This window comes from Leishmania panamensis (genome assembly GCF_000755165.1).
Source record: "Leishmania panamensis strain MHOM/PA/94/PSC-1 chromosome 6 sequence".
Taxonomy (NCBI): domain Eukaryota; phylum Euglenozoa; class Kinetoplastea; order Trypanosomatida; family Trypanosomatidae; genus Leishmania; species Leishmania panamensis.
The window spans coordinates 337,656-360,476 of NC_025885.1; the positions used below are offsets into that span (position 1 = coordinate 337,656).

General features: G+C 62.4%; 4 protein-coding genes across 4 annotated transcripts; all 4 read left to right on the forward strand.

The window, feature by feature from the left end:
- Positions 1-437: 437 nt before the first annotated feature.
- On the forward strand, positions 438-1,670 carry LPMP_060780 (Qb-SNARE protein, putative; the record flags this gene model as incomplete). The annotated part of the gene is made up of 1 exon (XM_010705657.1): positions 438-1,670. One exon carries the CDS (start codon positions 438-440, stop codon positions 1,668-1,670), a length of 1,233 nt encoding a protein of 410 aa, XP_010703959.1.
- Positions 1,671-3,371: 1,701 nt separating this feature from the next.
- Positions 3,372-7,601, forward strand: LPMP_060790 (lipin, putative; the record flags this gene model as incomplete). Its single annotated transcript, XM_010705658.1, has 1 exon — positions 3,372-7,601. The coding sequence occupies one exon, from the start codon at positions 3,372-3,374 to the stop codon at positions 7,599-7,601; it is 4,230 nt and encodes a 1,409-aa protein (XP_010703960.1).
- Positions 7,602-8,704: 1,103 nt separating this feature from the next.
- On the forward strand, positions 8,705-9,421 carry LPMP_060800 (hypothetical protein; the record flags this gene model as incomplete). Its single annotated transcript, XM_010705659.1, has 1 exon — positions 8,705-9,421. The coding sequence occupies one exon, from the start codon at positions 8,705-8,707 to the stop codon at positions 9,419-9,421; it is 717 nt and encodes a 238-aa protein (XP_010703961.1).
- A 2,353-nt stretch (positions 9,422-11,774) lies between these two features.
- On the forward strand, positions 11,775-22,523 carry LPMP_060810 (hypothetical protein; the record flags this gene model as incomplete). Its single annotated transcript, XM_010705660.1, has 1 exon — positions 11,775-22,523. The coding sequence occupies one exon, from the start codon at positions 11,775-11,777 to the stop codon at positions 22,521-22,523; it is 10,749 nt and encodes a 3,582-aa protein (XP_010703962.1).
- Positions 22,524-22,821: the final 298 nt, after the last annotated feature.

Consider the following 22,821-nt stretch of genomic DNA (forward strand, 5'->3'; position numbering starts at 1 on the left):
CGGTGTTGACGCATCCCCAAGCAGCCGAGTAGGCAAGCGCGCAAATACCTCCGGAGTGGCCCTGCTGCTGCTTCTAAGGATGGTGGTAATGGTGGCCAATGTCGGCTAATTTCCTCAGGACGCATCAACTGTGAGGGTTGGGGTTCACATGATGTGTAGGCGCGCCTGCATCATCCCCCCCCCCACTGTGCACCTGACCTCACGAAAACAATAAGAACACGCCACCTTGCTCTTGGCATTCCTCTGAGTTGTCTGCACCCCTTATCACTCCCCATGTTTCCCGTCTCTCCTCCCCTGTACTCGCTCTCTTGTGCTGTCCGCCCCCCTCCCTCCCTTCCTCGTTTCACGTCCATCGACCAATTTGTTCTCTCTCTCTCTGCGCGCGCCTTTTCCTCCAGCCTTTTGCATTTCCGCCGTGCGTACGGTCGTGCTGCGCGATGAAGCGCGCCATCCGAACACTCGAACAGATTCAACTACGCTTAGCGAGTGACACGGCGACCGCCTCCAGCGGTGGCGGCGGCCACCGCGCCGGAGTCACCGCTGAGCAGCGCTGCGCTGCCGAGGCAGCCAAGCAGCAGCAACTGGCAAAGTTGACGCCGTACAAGCAGGCCGAGTACTGCTGCCTCGAATGCGTCGCAGAATTGCGAGAAGCCCTGCGCGATGTCGAGGAGCTGGAGGACGCGTTGGGACGTGGACCCAGTGGTAGCGTCACTCGCTCGAGGGAGGAGAAGGAGACTGAAGATGTTGTGGGCGAGGACGATGACGAGGACACAAAGCTGCTCTGCCGACGTGAAGGGCGCTCAGGGTCGTCGCGGTCCACCGATACCGCTCTGCTAGAGCAGGAGCTTGCTCGTAGGAGGCAGCAAGCAAGGCGTGCGCATCAGCACCTTCAGCAGCTTCAGCGTGAAGCTGCACGACTCGCCTCCACGGCCGCTGCTACGGCACCGGCAGTTACGTCCTCCGCTGCCGTCACACCAACTCCATCCGCAGCGCTGGAGGCACTTGAGTGGCAGCGCGCCCTGCCGCACGTAGAGCGGGCGAAGCGGTGGTATCGTGAAGTGTTTCGCATTCATGTAGTGTCGTCTCTGAACGATCCGGTGCTGCAGCTGAACAGACCCGCACAGCCGCAACAGTCGATGGGCAGCATGGCGTACTTCGGCAGAGGCGCCAATGCCGTCCCGTCATCTGTGACTGCTGCCGCTGTGTTCTCTCCCCCTTCGGCACAGGCGCCGAGTGGCGGGAGCGCTGTCGGGCGGGTGAGCACACAGGAAGGCAGTGAGGCACGCGCAGACGGCGGTGGTGCCGCTGTGTCGACTGTATCGCCAATGCATGTGCTCCGCAGCGCCCGTGAAGATGCGGAGTTTCGCGAGTTCTTTGCCTCTGTGCAGGCTAACGACGCGCTTATCGACGCGGCTATGGATCGCCTCAGCGACGGCGTTGGCCGACTCCTGGAGAACGCGCTTGGGGTGCGGGACGAGCTGGCGGTGCAGGAGGCGCTGCTGCAGCAGGCTGAGGCGTCTGTAGAGGCGAACGAGGCGCACCTCATGCAGATGAACCGCCGCCTCCGCCGCGCCATTCGCGACACGGAGGATTCGTCGATCTGCATGTATGTTGTGTGCCTGCTCTTGCTTCTACTTGTGCTTGGGTTGCTGTTGCATGTCGTGAGCTGAGGTGCGCCTGTCTCCCTTGATACTCCGGGGGCACCCGCACCCGTGACCCAAAAGGCTTTCTCTTCTCATTTCCGCCCCTGTGCGCTTCCGCGTTGCCTCACAACTCAGCATCGCCTCCGCTCTCTGTTTGGGGGGGGGGGGAGGCTTTTGCCGTGCATATTGGACGTTCTTGTTGCTCCTCCCCCGTTGGGATGGCGACGTGCGCAGTCGCCCGCCTGCTGTGCCTCCGCCACGCGTGTGTTTGTGAATCGTTAGCGCCTCCCTTGGCGCTCGCCCTCTCCGTCTCTCGCTCGCTCTCTCTCTCTATCTCTTTCCTCATGCGCGGCCGTGCGTGTGCGTTACGAGCGGTGATTGCCGCTTCCGGTGAGCATCCGAGAAGGCCGGCGGCGAGAGGGGTGCAGGCGAAGGAAAAGGTGAAGCAAACCAGGTAGAGAAAAAGAATGCCCTCTGCATTACCCAGTATAGAGACCGAGGTGTACGGCGTAGCGACTGTCGCTCCTCCTCTTCTTCACCCTTCCCCCCTCTCTCTGTATGGCACTGTCGCCGTGTCATGTCGGAAGCCTAGAGGAGAGGCGGGCACATGTGTCGGTGGAGGCGGAAGGCGGGGTTAATGGGCCAGCGGATTGTAGGCACTTGTGCTTGAGGGCCTAAAAGCGCGCGCATTGCTGCGTCTCTCTTCATTCCCCCCTTCTCTTCTCCCGTTGCGTTCCAGCAGCTGTGGCGATGTGTGTAGAAGTGGCTTGGCTCGTTCACAGAGGGGAGATGACTCGGGTGTCGCGCCAAAAACACCGCCAGCTGCCTCCCTCCCTTTCCCTTCTCTCTCGCTATTGCCACTCTCCGCACCTTCAGAGGAAGTCCCACCCCCTTCCCCCACCCTATCCGATGCCCCGTTTCGTGTCCCCGCCCAGTGCGACCGGAAGCTGCGTTGGACGGGTGGCTCAGCACTCTCGTCAGTACACAAACCCCTCATACACGCGTGTCTACGCTCTTGTGTAGATGTCGCGCTCTACTCCCTGCGGGTATGGCCTCGGTGTCACTCTCTCTCTGCCTTCTTCCACCACTTCTCTCACCCCCCACCCCTCCTCCCACTGGCGGAGTCGCAGTAGCAGTCACATATTGGCCTTTGACTACGACCTCATAAGTGCTCTCCGTGACCACCCCACAGGCACACCCACACCCACAGACTGCGCACGTGCACGCAGGGCGTACGCGGATTGCGCACACCCATCGACCGCTGTACGAGTGGCTGACTTTGCACGCCATTCTGCTGACACTCGTCTTTGTGTCTCTCCGCCCTTTCAGCTGAGTTCATCTTTCTTTCGTTGTTTGCTCGCCTTGGACTCCCGCCCTTCACCATCACCTCCTGCCGCTGCCGCTGCCTCTCTTTCTTTTCGCCTATCTCTACTGCTTCTTGCGGCGTGCGCCATCACACACGTGTTCGGGGACGCCTCTCCGCGCACGTGTGACTTGTGCGTGCCGCTCAAGTGTCTTGCAGTGCGTTGCGCAGCTTTACTCTTTTAGTCTCGTGTGCTGTTGACGTGCCTTCTTGCAGGCGCGCGCGCTCTCTCTCTCTTGGCGTGCCTAGGTGTCTTCACTACATCCAGAGGGCGTAGGAGTGCTGTGCGACTGTGCTGGCATTGCGAGCTCGGCTTCTCTCTTCTCCTTCTCTTCCACTTTCATCCTTCCCCCCACTTTGCAGGGATGATCTCGACACTTGGTGAGCTCTTCAACCTCAACCACTTTGATCAGTCGAGCTGCGCAAACGATGTTATTGTGATTCGCCACAAGGATGGCTCGCTGCACAGCACTCCCTTCAATGTGCGCTTTGGGCGGGCGCAGATGTGGAGCTATGTCGGCCGCGTCGTCCAGGTGGAGGTGAACGGCGAGCTGACAGCTGCCGTGATGAAGATCGGCAAAGGTGGCGAGGCCTACTGGCTGCAGCCGACCTACGGCGTCTTCGGCGACGCTAGCCACGGTGCGACGATGGCCAAGCATTCGGAGAAAGCCGAAGGCTGGATGCCGCCTGCCGCTGCTGCTGCGGCGGAGGTGTCTGGTACGAGCCGTGGTGCCAAGGGTGATGGCGAGGAGGTGGACATGACGGGCTCTTTCGGCAATGCCGTCGGGGAGGGAGAGGCGCTGGCGATAGACGCGGTGGAGCTGCAGCACCTTCCCATCCTCCCGGAGTCACCACCAGAACTGCCGTACTTGTCAAGATCGGATCGCGCCGACTCAGAAAGGTGCGAGGGCACAGCCGCTCTTCGAGTTTCATCACCGTCGATGGTGCTGTCACCTGGCCTGCAAGACTCCGTCATCGGCTCCCCGCAGCTCGCTGAGGAGAATGGCGCCAGGCCGCTTTCAAGCGATGCGGGCCACAAACGACGGCTCGGCAAGCACAGCCCTGGGCTTCAGGACACCGACTCCAACCTCCCGTTTCTCCACACGGCGGATGACGGGCATCTTACCATCGAGACGCGCGCTATCCACTCGGCTGGCGACGCTCAAGAGGCTCGGCTTGCCCTTCGAGCCGTGGCGGCAGCAGAGAAGTCGCGAAAGCGGTTGTCGAGGATGGGCTTTGGCGATGACCCGTACCTGCTGAAGGCCGCGTGGGAGGAAGGGCACCTGGGCACTGGGGATGACGACAAAGGTGAGCTCGGCAGCCGCCTTCCCGAGGCACCCGCGGTGGGGATTGTGGTGGACGCTGCCGATAGGTCGCCCTGCTTGTACGAGGCGGGTGTGAGGGCTGCTGATAATGGCAAATTCGTGCAAGGATTGTTCGACCCCACGTCAGTGGCTATAGATGATGGGACTGTGGTGCAGACCACCGAACAGCTTGCGGCACAACCCGCCGCGGAGCAAGAAGGTGAGCCGGTGGGCCCAGTCCCCGTGCCGTCATCGTCGCAGGCGCTTCTCCGGAGGGCCAGTGCAGTGTCGTCAGCCACCTCGGTAACGGGGAGCACAGATAGCTACAAGGTGGAGGAGGATGACTACTTCCTCGACCCGATTGACACGGACACCGACTACGGCGCGCACTACAGAGAGGAGGAAGTGGCGCTGCTGAGCGGCATGTCCTTCGAAAGCAGCGTCACGAGCGGTGTGTCGCTCCCGGATATTTCCATGACACCTGGCACCACCGCTGGTGACGCTGTCGCCACGCTTCTCAGGTCACCGAGTCCCAGCGAATGTGGGCTATGTTCTGCAGTGGAGGGCAATTGTGCGAGCGACGCCAGTGCGGCACTCCTCCTGGCGCCCCAGACCGTCGCAGCAGCAACCGCCTCCACCAAGCCGCCGCTGTCGCCAGTTTTACCATCGTCATCACCACAAGCGGCCGGAGAGAACCAGGGTAGCAGTCGTGCCAAGGATGCCGGCAAGGCCGCTGCGTTTCACACGAGTATCACCGACGTGGGCACCGCCAAGGCGGTCATGGAAGTTGAGGGCCGACCGGTGAAGCAGGTGCCTAGGGTTGGCGGCGCGGGTGGTGGACCGTACTTCACTCGCACCCTTGTTCCGGTCGAGGCGGATCTGTGGAAGCTGCACCTCAAGGAGGGCTGCAACGCGGTTCGCTATCTCGCCCGCAAGGACAAGGGCGACATCGTCTCCATCTCGTGCAGTATTTTCCTCTGGAACTGGACGGACCGCCTCGTCGTGAGCGACGTGGACGGCACGATCACGAAGAGCGACTTGCTCGGCCACTTCTATGCCATGTTGGGCAAAGGTGCGGACTGGACGCATCCCGGCATCTGCAACCTCTTCTCCAAGATCGAGCGCAATGGGTATCGCATGGTGTACCTGACGGCTCGCAGTGTGTCGCAGATTAGTCAAACGAAGTCGTACCTCTTCACCCTGCAGCAGGAGGGGGTGCGGCTGCCGATGGGCCCAGTGCTGACAGCCCCGCACCGCTTCTTCACTGCCCTCACTCGAGAGGTGTCGAAGCAGTCGCATGTCTTCAAGATCGCGTGCCTGACGAGTGTGTGTGCTGCCTTTCCGTCCAACACAAAGCCCTTCTTCGCTGGCTTTGGCAACCGCTACAGCGATGTGATCAGCTACGACGCAGCGGGAATCCCGACGCACAAGATTTTTATTATAGACCCCTCGAGCGTGCTGCACGTCTGCCTGGTGCGGCACACGTACCGCGACCTTGGCCACCTCGTCGACGTTACGTTTCCGCCGGTGAAACGCCACCCCGTTGTGCTGCGCGCCCCACGACATCTGCAGCGAGCCCAGGGCACAAGGTGGGCCACGTCGCCGTCTAGGGCAGCAGCAGTAGCAGCTGCGGGACGCGACCGACACGCCTACGCGCATAGTCTGTTACACGGGTCCTCCTCTGCGTCTGTGACCTCCTCTGCGGCGTCGTCGACGTCGGGTTCCTCGGATGTCCACGAGGCGGCAAGCGGCGGCTCCTCCGAGTCAGGGGCGGAAGGTGCCTCAGCAATGCCACCGCACCACTACAGCTACCATCTGCAGCATCAGCATCACGATGCCCCCCACCACACGTCTGGGCCTGGGGCAGCCGAGGGTGACGACGGTCGGGTGAGTTTCCATGCATCCGCAGCGTTCAGCCTGGTGGACTCGGTGAGTGTCGGCATGCCTGACCCGGGTGCACTTGGTGGCTTCGCTACCAGCTCGGGAGTGCCGCCGGAACTCACCGAGGATGGTGGCCCCCCGCCCACCGCAGTGGCTCTTGGGTTAGCCTCCGCGCCGCCGTTTCCAACAGCGCCAGCTTCCGTAGCGTCCTGGAGCCGTCTGCCCGCGGCCGAAAACCCAGGTGCTCCCTGGGCAGACTCTGCGTCGCCTGCGGTGAAGACGAGCACTAGCGCTGGCGTCGTGCCCCACGCCAAGTACAACTACGGCCGGCACCCAGTCTTTGCTGGGCTGAACAACGGCGACAGCGGTGCCACGTTCCTGGCGGAGGAGGAGGAGGAGGTGCCAGCCGACCCCGAGTTTTCATCCTTTGTGTACTGGCGCCTGGATCCGTGTGACCTCATCACAGCCCCTGCGACGACGTCGGCGTCTTCTGTCGCTGCGCCCCGCGACGACACCAAAGGGGTCTCCGAAAAGGGGAGGCCCACAGTGGCGGTGAATGACACCGAGTTGCCCAAGAAGGCTGCCGCAGCTTCTACCGAGCAGAACAAGCGCGCCCCATTAGCTGCAGCAGCACCTACAAGAAGGGGAGGCGCCGCTGGAGACGCGGCGATTTCAAGTATGACGTCAACGAGAGGAGTCTCCACTGCGGCGTCCCTGACGGTGGCAGCAGCAGCAGTTGGCGTCAACGGTGCGGCCGACGCAGCAGCACCGCCACTGGGCGTCGGTGACAGCAGCGGCAGCTCGGTTCCTGCGCTCCCAGCGTCGCACTCTGGCAGCAGATCACCGGTGCCTGAGTCGACAGACTTGGTCAACGAAAGCCAGATGAGGGCCTTTGCCCCAGACGCGGCAGCGGCGACGACGGCGCTGGCTTCACCTGAGACCGGCTTAGAGGCGCAGGCGCGGTTTCTCAACGAGCCCGACGACAAACAAGCCGCTGACACCAGTCTGTACGATGACTCGACAGGAGTGGCGGAGACGAAGGCGGATACGGCCTGGCCACGACCTCCGCAGCAATCACTGCCACTACCGTCCGTGGAGCAGCCTGCCACGGCTTTGCCGCCCGCCACCGGAGGCGGCGGCTCCCGCGGGTTCTTCGCCGCTTTCTCGTTCGGTCGCCCCCGCGTCGTCGAGCTGCCACTTTCATCGACTTCGCAAAAAATAGCGCAGCTGCGGGAGGAGGCAAGGCAGCGTGCGCTCTCACACCCCGATGCGCGTGACTACTACATGGCGCAGCAGCAGCAGCAGCAACAACAGCAACAACAGCAACTTGTGTCGCAGCCGCCGCCGCTCCCTGGCAACGACGCACCAGCGATGCCGAAAGTAGGTACCTTGGCACCGCTGCACAAGTGAAGCGGACCAGGAGAGGAGAAGAAAGCGATGCTGTGGCTCAGCGCAAAGTTTGCCGGTGATGCCTCAGCGTCCCCCCTCCGGCATCTCTTCCTGGCGCCTTCTCCCTTTCCCTTCCCTCTGCTGGCTTACCGATCCCTCTCTTTCCGTGCTTGAAGGCGGCTTGCACTGATTTTTCATACCCCGTGTCTTCGCCCCCTTTTTTCCCCTGCCGCTTCCTCTCGCCCCTCTTCCTCTCACCTTCGGTTCTCCCCGCTGCGAGTCTGAGCAGCACGTGCCTGTGTCTCTCCCACGGATATCGCTGTTGGGCGAGCGGAGGGAACGTGTGTGTGCGTTCGCGCGAGGGATTGTGCCAGAGATTGTGGTGTGTTTCACTGTGTTGTCGCTGTGCTCGCGAGGCCGAGCAGCAGCATGTCAGCTCCCCTCTCGTTCTCGCGCTCGCTCGCTTTATTAGCCATCTCGCCTCAAAAGTCCGCCATCCACGCCCCCCCCCCCACCCCTCCTCCTCCCCGTTTCCTGTCTCCCCAATACCCCGCGCCTAACCCCTGCTCGTCCTGCCCTCTTTCATGCCCGAAGCGGAAGTCATCGATGCACTCGAGGAGGCCCAGAGACGAGCGCGCTCAACACAGGGAACAGGAAAGGCCATGTGGGGCAAACAGGCAATGGTGAGGAGTGCTGCTGAGGCGCATCATGCACGTGGCAGATAATGCGCTCGCTTTCTTAAATTCGTGTACATGGCATCCCGCTCTCCGTCTCTCTCTCTCTCTCTTGTCTTGCGGACTGTCACTTCCTGTTAGCGACGTACCTCTCACACCTCATCACAGCCGCCGCCGCCGCAGCAGCAGGGGACTTATTCTCAGCTTCCACCGAGGGCGGCGCTTCTTTGTTTCTTTTGAATTCGCAGTTGTCTCCCTCTCCAGGCGTGTGTGTGTGTGTGTGTGTGTGTGTGTGTGGGGCGTCCATTTTTGGGGCTGAACTTCTCATCCTCCCGTCCATTTGCCTCTCTACGACGCGAACTAAGACGCGTGGAAGGCGGCGCTGGCTGTGCTGCCCCCCTTTCCTGTGTCTCGCTCCGAACTCAAAACACGAACCCCCCCGTAAGTACCATGGACGTAGACAGTGAAGTGAAGCCGTTGCTGGGGGAGATGTCGAAGAGGCTTGACGTGGTGCGCGCAGATCTCCTCCCAGCACTCCGGCAGCTGGACGAGGATACGCTTCTCTCGTACTACACCGCTGATGAGCAGGCGCGCCTGTACCTCTCTGCTGCCTTTACGTTGACGCTGTCTCTATACTCGCTGGACAAGATCACCCATCGCCAGGTGGCAGCCGGGAGCGGCGCGGCGCCGCGATTGACAGGATCTGGAAGTCGTGGTGGCGCAGCTTCATCCGCCTTGGCAGCCTCATCGCCATCGTCGTTCACTTCTACAGACCCACAGCTTGTGCTCAAGATCGAGCGCATTACGGAGTATATTAAGAAGCTCCAGGAGCTGGCAACACTGGAGCGGCAGAAGAAGATTGCCACCGCCGCCGCCGTTGATGCATCGACTGGTGCTGTCGCGACCACTGCGCCTGGTGGCAAGCGTTCACATGCGGAGGCCTCGGTCGACATCACCGCCACCACTGTTGAGATGCCTGCGAAAAAGGCGAGGGAGGATAACGGCGCGAGCGCCGAGGCGTCACGGGCGCGCGGCGAAAATGACGACCTCGGCGATGCGCAGATGTTCAGCGTCGTGTCGCGGGTGGCGGGCGAGACCGGAACGCTGGTGAGCCGCTTGCTAAAGCAGACCATGTCATTCACGTCCGCAGCGAGCAAGGGCGAGTAGGGCGGACAGGTTCTGAAGTAGCTGAAGCGTTTCTTCGCCTCAGTGGCTCTCTCTCTTACTTGCTCGATACTCGGAGAGGCCCAACTAAGGAGAGGAAACGGGATAATGTGCATTGTCTTTAAGTCGGCTGCCCCCCCCCCCCCCCCACCTCCTCCTCTGCTAACCGCCTCTCTCCTCCCTCTTCTTCTGCCGTCTTGGACCGCTCGGTGTTTCGTTGAGTAGCGGGGGTGAGACGGATGTGAAGGCGGTGCAGGAGATCGGACGAAGATGCCGCAGCGCGTCTATTGATATCTGACGGTGGAAGAGGAAGGGAGAGGGAAGCGACGTGCAGTGCGGGCGCCACGCGGAGGGCGAACGTGTTAAGTTCGGCGCTACCGCAGAGAAGGGGCGCCAAGGCACAGCGATAAACGATCGAAAATCAACTCTGACGGAGCCACAAAAGGGAGCAGGCAAAGCGAGGGAGAGGGAGCGACAGGGGCAATCGTCTCTGTCTCAGCCGGGGTCATTTGTGCGCGGCACCTTTTTCTTCGTTTCCTTTTCCGATCCCCTCTTCAACCCTTCATTTTCCCCTCTCCTGCCCTGCCCTCCCCTTCCTCACTGTACTCCGAGAGCGCACAACGCGCCTGCATGGTGAGCTTTCATACTTGCACTTCTCTCTCTCTCCCTCTCTGTGCGGGTGTCTCACTGCTCACACACTCATGTCTCTCCTTGTCTGTCGTGGCATTGTTTTCTCCTCTCTTCTCTTGCGCTTCCCCCGTTTCCCTTCTTACACACACCCACACACACACACACACACACAGTGACTTGGGCTTCTTCGGTGCGGGTCATTACGCATCTCTTCCCCCATCTTTCGGGTCTTGGCCACCCACATCACCCTCTGCTCGCTGGGGGGGGATGGCGGACACATGGGCTGACACCATCATCGCTCAAGGCAATACCCACTCACCCACCTGACGCTAAACAGGAACACGTGTCTGTGCGAGCGCGCGAGAAGCAACGCTCAGTGTAGAGTCGCAGGCAAATCCTATTTTTCTCTCCTTTTGGTGATTTTATAAAGTGGAGTGTCAGCGTTCACGTCTGCGCCTCTGTCGCGCGCGCGCGTGCGTGTGGGGACACTCCACTTTGAATTTGTCTTCCCTCGCGCTCATCCCACCACCGTCGGTGCGCGCGTGCACGACTGCCCCATTTGCTTTCGTGTATATTCAGACACTCGCCTACATCGCTGTAGGCGATTGCCCCCCCCCCCCCCCCTCCCCCGTGTGTGTGTGTGAGGGAGCGGGAGTGCACCAACACAGACAACGGCAACGGCAACATACAGAAGTAGAAGAGCGAGTGAGAGGCGCCCGCTTTCTACTTTTGTATTTCTCACGCCTCCTACAACCTCAATCACCTCTCGTTTTCTCAGTCAGCCCACCCACACCCGCACGCACACGCACACGCCTGGTCGATTATCGGGGGGGGGGCGCTTTGAATTCGTCGGCTTTGCTTTGTTCATCTTGTTTTATCGGGTGTCTGTGCGTCTTTCTACCTCCGCGTGCTTAGCGTCTGCGTGGATCGACAAGCGTATCGCCCACGCACCCGCTCGCTTTGTGGGGGGCCTCTACGCCACTTACCGCTCTTGTCAACCCCACGACGGAGAAGCCTTTGTGCACGGTTGGCTCTAGGATACAGACGTGCTCTTGTGTTGCCGCCTGCTTCTCGCTCTCTTGTGTTTTTTTCTCCGCAAAACCCTCGCCCCTCCTCCTCCTCCTCCTCTTTCACCTCTTCTCGCTGACTCTCGCTCCGCAAGTCACCGTGGGTTTCCTACCCAGGCTTCGATCAGTCCCTTTCCCCCTTTCCCCCTCTCACCCCTCCCTCTCCCCCGCTTTACAGTGCTCTCAGTGCGGCGACGCTTGAGCGGACGACGCCCACGTAGGTGAATATCATTCAACTACGAACCAATACGAGAGGGAGAGAGAAGACGAGCTTGCATCTGTGTGAAGTGAGTAAGTATTCCGCTCCTCTCCTTGTTACGCTCCCCCTCTCGGGCCACTGCGTGGGACGACTCCGTCGACGACGGCCCCACAACGAAGGAAGCGACCTCTCACCTCCTTGCCAGTTGACGTACGTGACCGATAGGGGAAAGCGCACGTGTGTGTGTGTGTGTGTGCGTGTCTGTGCTTCTGCCTGTATGCTCCATTGGGTCAGCGAGAGTGCGAGCTCTGAGCAGGCGTGCTGAGGAGCCGCCATTGCGATGCGGGCAGGTGCATTGAAGGGAACAGCGATCAAAGACTGAAAGCCGCAAAGAGGAACACCCAGCCAGATACCTCTGCCCCTCTTCCTTCCCCACTCGCATTCGCCCCCCCTCCTCCTCATGAAGACGGTATTCGTGCCCTCTCCGTTGCCAGCATCCTTGATGTCGGCACCGTTGACCACGCCTGCCTCCCTCACGCGGCTACGGACATGTCTTGCCATTGGATGTGGGGTGGGGCTACTTCTCTATGCCGGCGCTGTACTGCGACGCCACCTCGCCTCTCCACGACCGCCGCCTCGGGTCACATGCCCGATGGCGGACAACACCATTGCGCTGCTACGACATCTACACGATGGCCCGTTTCGCTTTGGGGACCCAACCCCATTCGCCATGGCGGCGCGCGCAGAGGCGACACGCCGCATTCGTCGTCAGCAGCGAGAGCGCCGACGGTTGCGTCGGCGCATGCGGTCGCAGTTGCATCCCACGAAGAGTCCTCACCACCAGCCCACGCGGCATTCTGCAGGAGCCGCTGAAGCCTCCGTGGCTATCAGCAACGTCTTCGAGACCACCAACCAGAAGGCTGGTCTTTCCGTTCCCATGAACCCATCACCAGCGCAGCAGGAGCAGCATGTCCCAGGCAGCGAGCGCACGTCCAGCGGCGCCGCTACGGCGGCTGTGGCGAAGGATCGAGGCGACCGCGCTGCGGCAGCGGTGTTGTCAAGACGAGCACGCGGCACGCTGCCCACTACGATGAGTGGCGGGCTGACCTCTGCCAGCGCCGTCGCTTCGTTTTGCGCTGTCGAGTCCGATGCTGACGACAATGACCAACGCGAGGGCGACAGCTACAATGAGGGCACGTATGCTACCAACGTACGACTGGTGGCGAAGAGGGACGGGGCCAGTAAGATGACGTCGAGCGAAGCGTTGCTGCTCTCGTCGTCGTTGTCGATGAGCCGTTCCTGCGACTCAGACTACTCCGACTCGCAGAGTACCAGTACCAGCACCACCAGCGGCAGCAGCTACGACTCGCGAATCAGCACTCCGTCGTTCGTGCAGTCGGAGGCGTCGTCTGAAGCCTCGCACGATAGTGCGGGGTCTCTGTTGGTCATGACGACAGGCTCTGTGATGAGCCCCGACGGCATCCCATGGGTGAAAGCCACGTTTGACAATGGCAGTGTCCGCGGCGGCGACCCTCGTGCCTCCCACAACGTACCGCAGATAACTCAGCAACAAAGCCAACGCCACCACAGCCCGCCAACGTCGAGCAATCCAGCCAGGAGCTACAGCAACCTCTCGCAGCACATTGTGTTCGGATCGAATTCTAACCCGCAGCTGTCCTCGTATCCACACTCTATGACCGGCGCAATGGCTGCACAAGGGGGCCGCTACCCGGTGCAGCCGCTGTGGTTTGGCATCGCCTCACCGGCCACCAGCATGCACGCATTCGGTGGGACGACGCAGCTGGGAGCGAACACGACACCCTCGCGTACCTTCGGCGGCAGTAACAGCCGCCGCTCCCCGGAGGTAGCGTACGCGACGACTTCTGCCTCCATGCCCGGGGTGGTGCCATCGGTGCTGGCCGGTGGAGGGGGCGACGAAGAGCTCCATCGATATGTGGCGTCTGCCTGCATGTATGGGCCGCCGCTGTTTTCGACCGAGATGGACGTCACGGACGCGCTGGCGGAGCTGCGCAGCTCCGCCTGCTGCAGTGGGGACCGGTATGGGAACAGCTGCCTTGGAGGTGGGACCTCCAGCACAACAAACACTGCCTCTTCTCCCTGCATGAGCGCGACTGTCACTAGCAGCGGCGGTGGCATCATGGCCCTTATAGGCTCCTCGATGAATGCGACCTCTTTCCAGCAGCAGCCGCAGCCGCAGCCGCAGCCGCAACTGGGGATGTCGTCGTCTTTGGCGCACCACCGTTCTCATCACCACCACCACCGCCATCCGCCGCAGGCGAGTTATGGCCATCACGCTTCGGCTCACCTGCGAGGCCAGAGCTACTTCTCGGGCACGTCGATAGACATGGTCAGTGCAAGCGCTACAGTCCCCCTGCTCGCTCGACGCGCAGTGCACTACCCAAGCGGTGGCGGTGGCAGTAGTCGTAGCCAGCCGCTGCAACAGAGCCACTACCGGCGCAGTAGCAGCGGCTGTCATCGCGTTTCCTCGCGTACGAGCTTTCGACGCAGCGTGAACGGGTCGCCTGTTAGCTCGCAGTTGTTGCCTGAGGCGTTGTCGGTCGTGTCGCCTGGCTACGCCAGCGACGGTGCAACTGGCGAGAGTACCGCTAGCGCAGCGAACGATTCTTTCATGAATGCCCTCACTGCAACTCCCATTTCGCCATCGTCGTCAATCCTACGCCGCTCCATGGCGGACGACGGGCGCGCACACCACTCATCAGGACCCGGTAAAACTCATAGCAACGCCAGCCGCTTCTTCCGCTCCATGAACTCCGTCTTGCGCTACCTAGGTCTTTACAGACGACACCGCGGCGGTGGGCGGCTGCGCCGGTGGTGTCACAGATGCCGGCGACAGGTACGCCGTCGTGTGACCGTCAGTTGCGCGACAATCAAGTTTTGCGTGAGGCACGTATGGCTCGCGATGCGATGCAGCTGGCATGCTCTCGACAGAGCGTGCGTGCGAGGATGGCGCTGGATCCAGCGTCGCTGGCGAGAGAGTACCTCCGCCGCGTCTGCCCAGGTGCTGGCGATTCTGCATCGACCATCGTGGTCCTTGGCAAGGTCGGACGCGATGGCAGCTGCTGATGGAGGCTGCACCGCGGCTGTTCCGGCGCTGTCGAGTGAAAAGGACGGGAGTACTCCGTCGCATGTTTCCCCAGTTGTCGACGCCGCAACGGATGCGGCGGCGGCGGCGGAGGCCAGGCGTGGCGGTCTTTTAATGACAGACACGGCTGACGAGGCCATTAACAAGATCGTGCAGCTGCTGGAGCCGACACCCGGGCGTGTGCCAACGGTGGCTGTCATTCGCGCCCCTCTCGGCTACGACATATCAACTGATGCGGCGAGTCTCTGGAAGGCGCTCCACTTCGACAGCAGCTCGTCCGAAGAAGGCCTGATCGACATCATTATCATGGAGGAGCTCAAGACAGGACCGTTGCCACCAGCGCAGGCGAAAGCAGCAGCTGCAGCGGCAGGGCCTTCAACACCGGTGCTGCCCTGCGTCGGCACCTCTAACGGCGAGAGGACAGCAGCGACCGCGTTGCCAGGGGGGAACGAGGGTGACGTGTCCTCTGGGCACCCCCACAACTCACTCAGCTTCGCGTCTTCATCAGTTGAGCCGGCGATGTCACTGCCACCGCAGAGGCGGCAACCACCGGAGCCGTCCGCGCCATCGACTGGCGGCGCTGCGACGGCGGCGGCAAGAGCCCAGGCGCAGCTGCGCATCTCCTTCGAGATCTACCCAGCACACCTGTTCTACTCCTTAATCTTCCGCGCGGCAGTGCTGCAGGAGAAGGACTGGGCGCTGCGACGCGCTGCTGCTGAGCTCTTTGGCGGTTCTGCGGAGATCGAAGGCAGCGGCACGAGCCTTGGCACCAGCACAGCGGCTAACAGCGGTGCCGGTGGCAATGTTGGAGCTGCGCTGGGGTCGCCCCTGTCACTCGCACGCGCGTTGTCCTTCACTTTTGGTGTTCCGGGCTCGGCAGGCGAGTGCCACAACAGCAACAACGCGGTGACCTCCTTTAGCCACCACCCCCACCACGGCGCGGCCGCCGTGGTGGGCAGCAACGTTGGCTTAGAAAGCTACTGTCTCTCCCCATTATCGTCGGGGCACTTCTGTCGAATGCCGGTCTCCCCAAAACTGACAACGCCGGCGCCGCATGTGGGTCTCATCGGTGGTGGCGGTGCGGCCGGGGTTGGCTTTGCCAGTGCATCCCCTGGGACGGCGGGTGGCACTGTCGCGTCGCCTGTGACCTTGCCACCATCTGCGCAATCCCCTGGGGCGGTGACGTCATCGCCTCAGGTCGTGGTACGCCTCTCTGAGAGGTACAGCTTTCCAGCGCTACCGCCGCAGATGGTGATGTCACCGCTTCTAGGGACGCAGTCCGGGCTCGGGGCGCTGCCGGCAGGCTTGAGCGGCTCCGCATACGGCGCCGGCGGTAGCGCACTCGCCGGTGTCGGCACCGCCACTGGCGTCAGCGGCCCTGCTGCTGCGGGAGCAGCGACGATGCCGGGCTCTGGACGTCGCATTATCTCAGAGAAGGAGGTTCTGTTCTACATCCACGTGCTGCGTACTCCTGTCGGTGACGGCGTCACTACCACGGCGGTGCCATCGAGCAGGGCTTCGGAGGTGGAGGATGTCGCTGTAGGTATAGAGAGTGCGGCTGCGACGGCAATGGACGTGCAGCGGGGCGGTGCCAGTCCCGCAAAGCGAAGTCCTCGGACACCGAGTGACATCCGCGATGCAGTTCCTGTCCACTGCAGCGGAGAGTATGCTCTGGAGGACAGTGACGACGACAGCGAGGACCTCACCTTACTGGAGCTGCGACAGCGCGAGGTGGAGTCACAGGTGCTGCTACGCTATCGCTTCCGTGTATTCCAGCAAGGCTCTCGCTCCCGCAAGGCCCTCGACGCCATCGTGCTGTACGCGCAGGACCACGTGGAGCCGTGGTACGAGGAAGCGAAAGCGATGCTGCAGGCACTGCCGGCCACGAAGAGCTTCCAAGCCTTCTCCTCGTCCTCCACGCCGTTGCCGCAGGGCAACGAGAGCATCCCTGCACAATGGCCGTCCGAGAGCACGGGGCGACTGACGTCACTGGGCGGGAGTGGTGAGGCGGCGACGGGTTTTGCCGCCGGCCGCCTGCAGCGCCGTCCCTGTCGGCGGCCGGCGGGACTGACGCTGCTTTCTCTCGGCACAGCGCCGCTGGTGAGAACGCCAGAGCTTGACCGAATGGACTCCTGCACCACCGCAGCGAGCAGTGGTTTGGTTCAGCTGCCAGCGTGGGCGATGGAGGTGCTCATCCGGCGCGAGAGCATGCGCGAGACGCTGGTGCGAGACCTCAAAGAAAAGGCCTTTCGCGTGTGTGCCGTCCCACTCCCGGACATGCGGGTGCACTGCATCCTGCCGCCGGCTGTTCCGCGCTACGTCACGGCCCACGCGCGCGGCTTCCCTCTCAGTCGCACTTTTGCTGAGGAGGTTCTCTCGCAGCAGCGTGCGCTACAGCTCATTTTGCTGCAGCGGGAGGAGGAGAACCAACGCGTCATCGCCGCAAGAATTCGTCAGGAGCAGCGCCAGAAGGCGCGCCGGGAACGGAGGCGACGGGCGCAACAAGAGCGACAGCAGCGGAAGGAGAACCTGACCTCCCGGAGGCGCGTATCAGGCGACGGCGAGAGTCTGAAGGAGCGGTTGACAGGGACGATGAACCCGGCAGCCCTCGTGTCGCGTGTCGCATCCATGGTGAAGCACGCCAGCGTGGGGGCCGCCGGTCGTGGCTGCCGTGGCTTAGGCAACGTGCGCTCGCACGAGTCGCCCCCGGGCAGCGATGGCGTGTGTAAGGCGTGTTCAAGGGCCGACGCAGCTTGCTGGCAAGGGGCCTCAGAAGCAGCAGTGCCGCTTGGTGAGTCAGGCGTGTGTACCCATTCACCAACACGGCGGCGGCGGCGGCAGTACCGACACGACTACTCGGCTTCCAACGGTGGTGTCTACAGCACCTCCTCTTCAGCACGGCCACAGAACGCCGCACCAGAAGGCAACGCGCAAATTGGCTCTGCCCTCTCCCAAGACGAGCGTGATCGCGTCGGCTGCGGTGAGGCGGAGCTCAGAGACGCCACCACTATTGCCGCAGCCCCCATTGACAATGCTCAGCAACACCAGTGCTGGACTCATGAGCCGAGTAGCTCCGGGCAGGTGTGCGTGATGCAGCGTCTGCCTGGACTCCAGAGCGTGCACGCTTCCCATGCCACCGCCGCGGCGATGTCTGCGCAGATCTCGCCGCCGACGACGGAGGTGGACATTAACTTCCTCGGCGGCAGCTCCAACAGCGTCTCCATTGAGGCCCCCTCTGATGCTTCGCGGGCAGTGAATGTAAGCGTCTCATCCTACGCCGCGGAGATGGAGCCGCATTCGAGCGAGCGTGGTGTGGGCTGCGACAAGGGCGGCAACAGTAGCAGCCGCGTGTTCGCCTCAGTTGAAGCGCTAATTTCTTCACCACCAGCACCGACTTCGTATACCGGCACGGCCCAAACCATGCCACTGACGCCACCGAAGGTCTACTCAGTGTCTCCGCCGCTGCAACCGCTCTCATCGGCCCCAGAGAACGGTCTCCTGAGCAGCCTACCGACGCCGCCGCAAGCCCCTCAGGGAGATCGCGGTGGTAAAACCAGCAGCTGCAGCGCTGCCCGACCAATTTCTCTGGTGTCTGCAAGCACCACCCGCAACTCCCACTGGACTGCCGTACACACGGCAACCAACGCGAACACTTGTGTCACACCACCGCCTACCTCCTCAGCCACCTCCGGTGCCGGAAGCCCCGCGGCGCCGGTCGACGGTAGCGGCAACAGTGGTGGGCACGCCAGCAGCTCTGTTAGCCACGTTCACGCTCAGGTGACTCCCGCCTCAACGAGCAACACTCTGCAGAGCCACCTCAGTACGTGCCCAGCGACAACACGGGTGACGATGACGTCGCTTGTTAGTGGGTTCAGCAGCACTACACCCAGCGTTAGCGGCATGAGCGCCGCCGCCGACTTCCACACTGGCACCACTTCAACATCGGAGCGTGACTTTCCGTCGACGTCGCTGCTGCCACCCCCCCTACCGTTGCCTCTGTCCCCATCGCCACTGCCCACCTTCAGTACCTCTTTTCCCCCCGCGCCTGGTGCGGGCATCTCCCCCTCCTCGCTCAAGCTGTTCCTGCCAGATGCATCCACCGCGGTGTTTGCGACTACGCGCAACGCGAGCCTTGACGCCTCCGCTGGTGGCCATGAAACCCACCAGGACGCAAACGTGCCGCTGTCGCTGTTGCCACAGCAGTCACACACCGGTCAGTCGCATCGCTTGCTGCAGAGCCCGGCGTTTCCCATCCCCGCCACCTCGCTGCTCAATGTGGAGGACACAATGCACCCCTCCGTGGGTGGCGGTGCTGCGCAGAGCAACATCAGCAACTATGCCAACACCAGTAGCTTGAGCAACCACCACAATCACTTGCTAGAGCGACCAGATGATGGGGGTGTGCCGGCTGCCTCGCTGACGACCTCGTCGCTCACGATGCCCAACAACGGCATGTACGGCACGCTTGACGCGTGGTACAGCCATAGTGTCGTGACGCCGCAGGCAGTGCTGCTGCGCCAGCAGGTCTGGGCAACTGCAGCCCCCCTCGTGTCCTCATCGTCCATGCGACCGCTAACCCCTCCCCACCACCGAGCCGCCGCCGCCGCTGCTGCCCCCTTCTCAGCAGCCATGACAGTGGCGGGGGAGAGAGGCGCTCGAAAGGGCGAGCCGCACCACGGCGCGTGCACCAGCGATCCAGACGTCAGAAGCACCGTCGGTATGTGCAGCAACGCGGCGTCGCCACGAGCTATAGGGGCGTCGGCTGGCGCTACTGAAGGTAGTTCGCAACCTCTGCAGGCCTCACGCAGTGGGTCGCGGCGAACCGGCTCTGGGTTACTGCCGTACACGTACTCTGCCGACTCGGTGAGTAGCATGTATGGTACGACGCACTACCCGCTCTACCAGTACCCGGAAGGTCCGAACAGCGCAGCCTCAGCGGGGTACATGGGAGTCGCCCCACCCACGACATCGATGCCGGGGGCGGCAGTGATGGGTGGCAGCGGTGGCGCCCCAGCGGTTGGGCTGGCAGGGTCGAACCATGCCGGTACTACGGGCCTTTGCGCATACAACTCTGCTGGCTACATTCGCAGCCACGCTTTGGGGGCAAGCGCCCCTGGCGTTACTCAGGCCTACGCGTCTGCTGGCAGTTCCATTGCGTTCTCCGGCTGCGGCGGTGGCGACCATCGTGCAGTGAGCAGCGTCGGCGGGGTGGGCCGCCTCGAAAACTGGAGTTCTCCCTCGCAATCGCCGCACATGCCGGACTCGCTGGTGGACATGAACCCCAACACCATCGCCCCACCGTCGCTGCCGCACGCGCAGGACACGCACATGAACCGTCTGAAGCAGTGCAACAAGCTCTTGTCCGACCTTCTGGGCGTCGCAGGAGGCCCGATGCGCAGTGGGATCTCCTTCTACTACACCTACGGCGATGCCACGGCACTTCTGTACAACGCGTCCATCCGGGCCCCCTGCGACGAGAACATTCTCGAGCTGCTAGAGCAGCAGCAATGGGCAAAACAACAGGAGCAGCTTCAGCTATTACAGACAGACTGCGGCAGCGGCGCCTGCTCCGACTCTGGAGGCGCGTCAGACGGCAGCACGTCGGGCGGCGATAAGATAGCAACGGACTCCAGTAGTGGATGCTACTCAAAGCCTGGCTCAGCGTCGGGTGGCACTGGCGCTTCGCACGTTCCGTTCACCTTAGCCGGAATTGGGGCCTCTTCTTCCCCATCATCTACGCCTCAGCAGCGGACTACGCCCCAGGGCAGCGGCATCGCGGCTGGCGGAGGTGTAAGTACCAATGGTCAAAGGGTGCGCAACGCTTGTGAGGCCTTCTCCGCGACCCTCACCGCTGCTGCCCCGGCATCCGAAGACGAGGGCTGCTCGTACCTTGATTACGGCGATCTCGCCGGGCTGCAGGACACGATGGACGCTCTAGAGGCCGAGCAGATTGAGGCACAACGGGCACGCAACACGCACTTTTACTCCATCTTTGAGCACCTCCACCACGCATACCACGACACGCTGCTGGAGGCAACTGACAGCGGCTCTGCCAAGTCTGTCGGCGTCAGCTCCGTCCCAGCCACGGCCGCGAGCGGTTCCCTCTACGCGGGGCTCATCGGTGGCGTTAGGATGGAGTACTTCTTCCCTTCCACCGCGTCTGCCGCAGGGGCAGCGAGTGAGGGGCGGCACGCTGCATCTCCACACGGCGTTGGCCACGTCGCCGTTCCAGGAAGGAGTACTCCTTCACCTGGCGTGCTGTACGGTGGGGAGGGTGGAGCAGAGGCGACCGACCTACCGCGCTGGCGACAGCGGCTGTGGAGCAGCGTGTGCGGGTTTGTGGTCTGGGTGGGATCTCTTGTGGGCCTCACGCCCAAGCCGCGCGGTAACTCGACCGCTGTGGGTGGCACCACCGATAGAACTGCCGCCACGCAGTGGCCCTCGCCACAGCTCACCCCAAACGGGGCAAAGTTTGGGTTTGATCTGGCCAGGCTCGCTGAGTACTTCCCGGGGGAACGCATCGTGACTTTTGGCGACGAGTGGTGCATCGCCTCGCGGCTCGATATGCACAACGGACACTTCGGTCTCTCGCCTCTGCAGGTGTGGATGGCCACGCGCTACTCGCGTCGCTTCGCCGGCGAGGTGTACCTGATGGACGTGATTGCAGCTGGCGGCGACCCGTACTACCCGGCTGTCCGTGTCTTGGATGAGATCGTCGCGCATGCCGTGCTCTACTACCACAACCACAGCCTGCGGGACTTTGTGGAGGACCTGGAAGCGGAGCTGGGGCTTGTGTACGCGCCCCAGACGCTCTGGGGCAGGCGCGCGCTGGGGCTGCCCGATAACGAAGCAGAAGTGCAGGAGCTGGATGGGCTTCTGTACACTGCCACTCGACGCCGGCAAGACCGCAGTCGTCGTCAACGCGCACAGCGCAAAGACGGGCAACGCCGCCGCTGTAGCGACGGCGCTGCCAGCGCTTCTGTGAAGGATCGCGCGGCGACGTCGCGAGTTCCGCCACCTGCCACGGCGAGTGCGTTACGCTCGACTGCCACTGATCGACTTCACACTGATGGGGGGCCGCCGTCGACATGTGCGACACCCGCTGCCGACGCGGTGCGCGACGGTGAAAGGAAAGGAGGTCTGATGGTCGGGAGCCGCCGAGACGGACGCTGCTTTTCTAGTCCCCAAACTCAGAGGATGAACGGCGCGACTACGCAGGGAGGCAGCGGCGCCAGTGATGCCCGGACAGTGCTACCGGGTTCGGTGAGCGATGGCGACGATGTTCCGTCTGTCGCGGTGACCGCGGCAACGATGACGCCCCACCGCCCCACACTTCTTCAGGAGCATAACTGTCTTCGGCGCCACGATAATGACCGCCTCGAGGATGAAGAGATGGCCGAGTACACCTGGATCCAACTACAGGGAAAGGACCAGGAGGAGGACGAGGAGGTATTCTACGGCGCAACTGCCGCGGCCGCCGTGGGTTTTGGCGGTGGAGACATCAACATCGCGCCACACGTATACGACGCAGTAATGGAGCGCGAGATGTATGACGAGCGCATGCTGCTGCGCGAGCTGGACTACTTGAAAGAGTTCCTCGTCGACAATCGTAACGTCCTGTCGTCGGCGATGCTCACGACGGCTGGTTCGAACTCGCTCGAGGCTGTCTTTGGTGTCCCGGCGACGGTATTTCCCTTCTTGCTGTGCGCGCGCGAGAGCGTGCCGTTCATCGCCTCCATCTTCGAGTCCCTTTCGTATCACTACGGTCCCCTCACTTACGACAGTTTCTCCAAGTACACCTACGATGTCTACCACCGCGACCGGCTAGACGTGCTGCGCCACACGCCTCGCATGTTCCGCATGGTCAACAAGAGTCGCCGCGGGTGCATAACGTATGAGGAGCTCTGTCGATGGATGGCGCGGAAGCTCAGCTGTGGCAACAACGTTCAGCCCAACCGGCACCTGGTGGCAACAAGTATGTCGCTGCGGCTGCCGCTCGCCCTCGTGGCCGAGTCGCGCGACGAGTGGGATGCGTACCGGTGCGTTCTCAAGTCTCTCTCCGACGGCGAGGACGAGGAGTACTGAAGTTCGTCGATGGCGACGAGGTGCCTGGCGGTCGGCGTTGGGTGTGGGTCGAAATCCAAAAACTCTGCGTGTGTACGTCTGTGTGCGCAGTGAAGGTAATTTTTGGCAATGAAGGGGCGGATGCTGCACCGCCCTCTCGAGGCTCATCTCCGCAGACGTCGTGAGTACATAGGCGTGATGGCCTCCGACTAGTCGTGGTGGCCCACTAAAAGGGGGAGGGAGGCGACTGGTCATGAGCCCGCTGATTTGGTGATGCGCAGGTGCTCTCTCTTTTTTTTTTCAGCTTTTCCCCCAATCG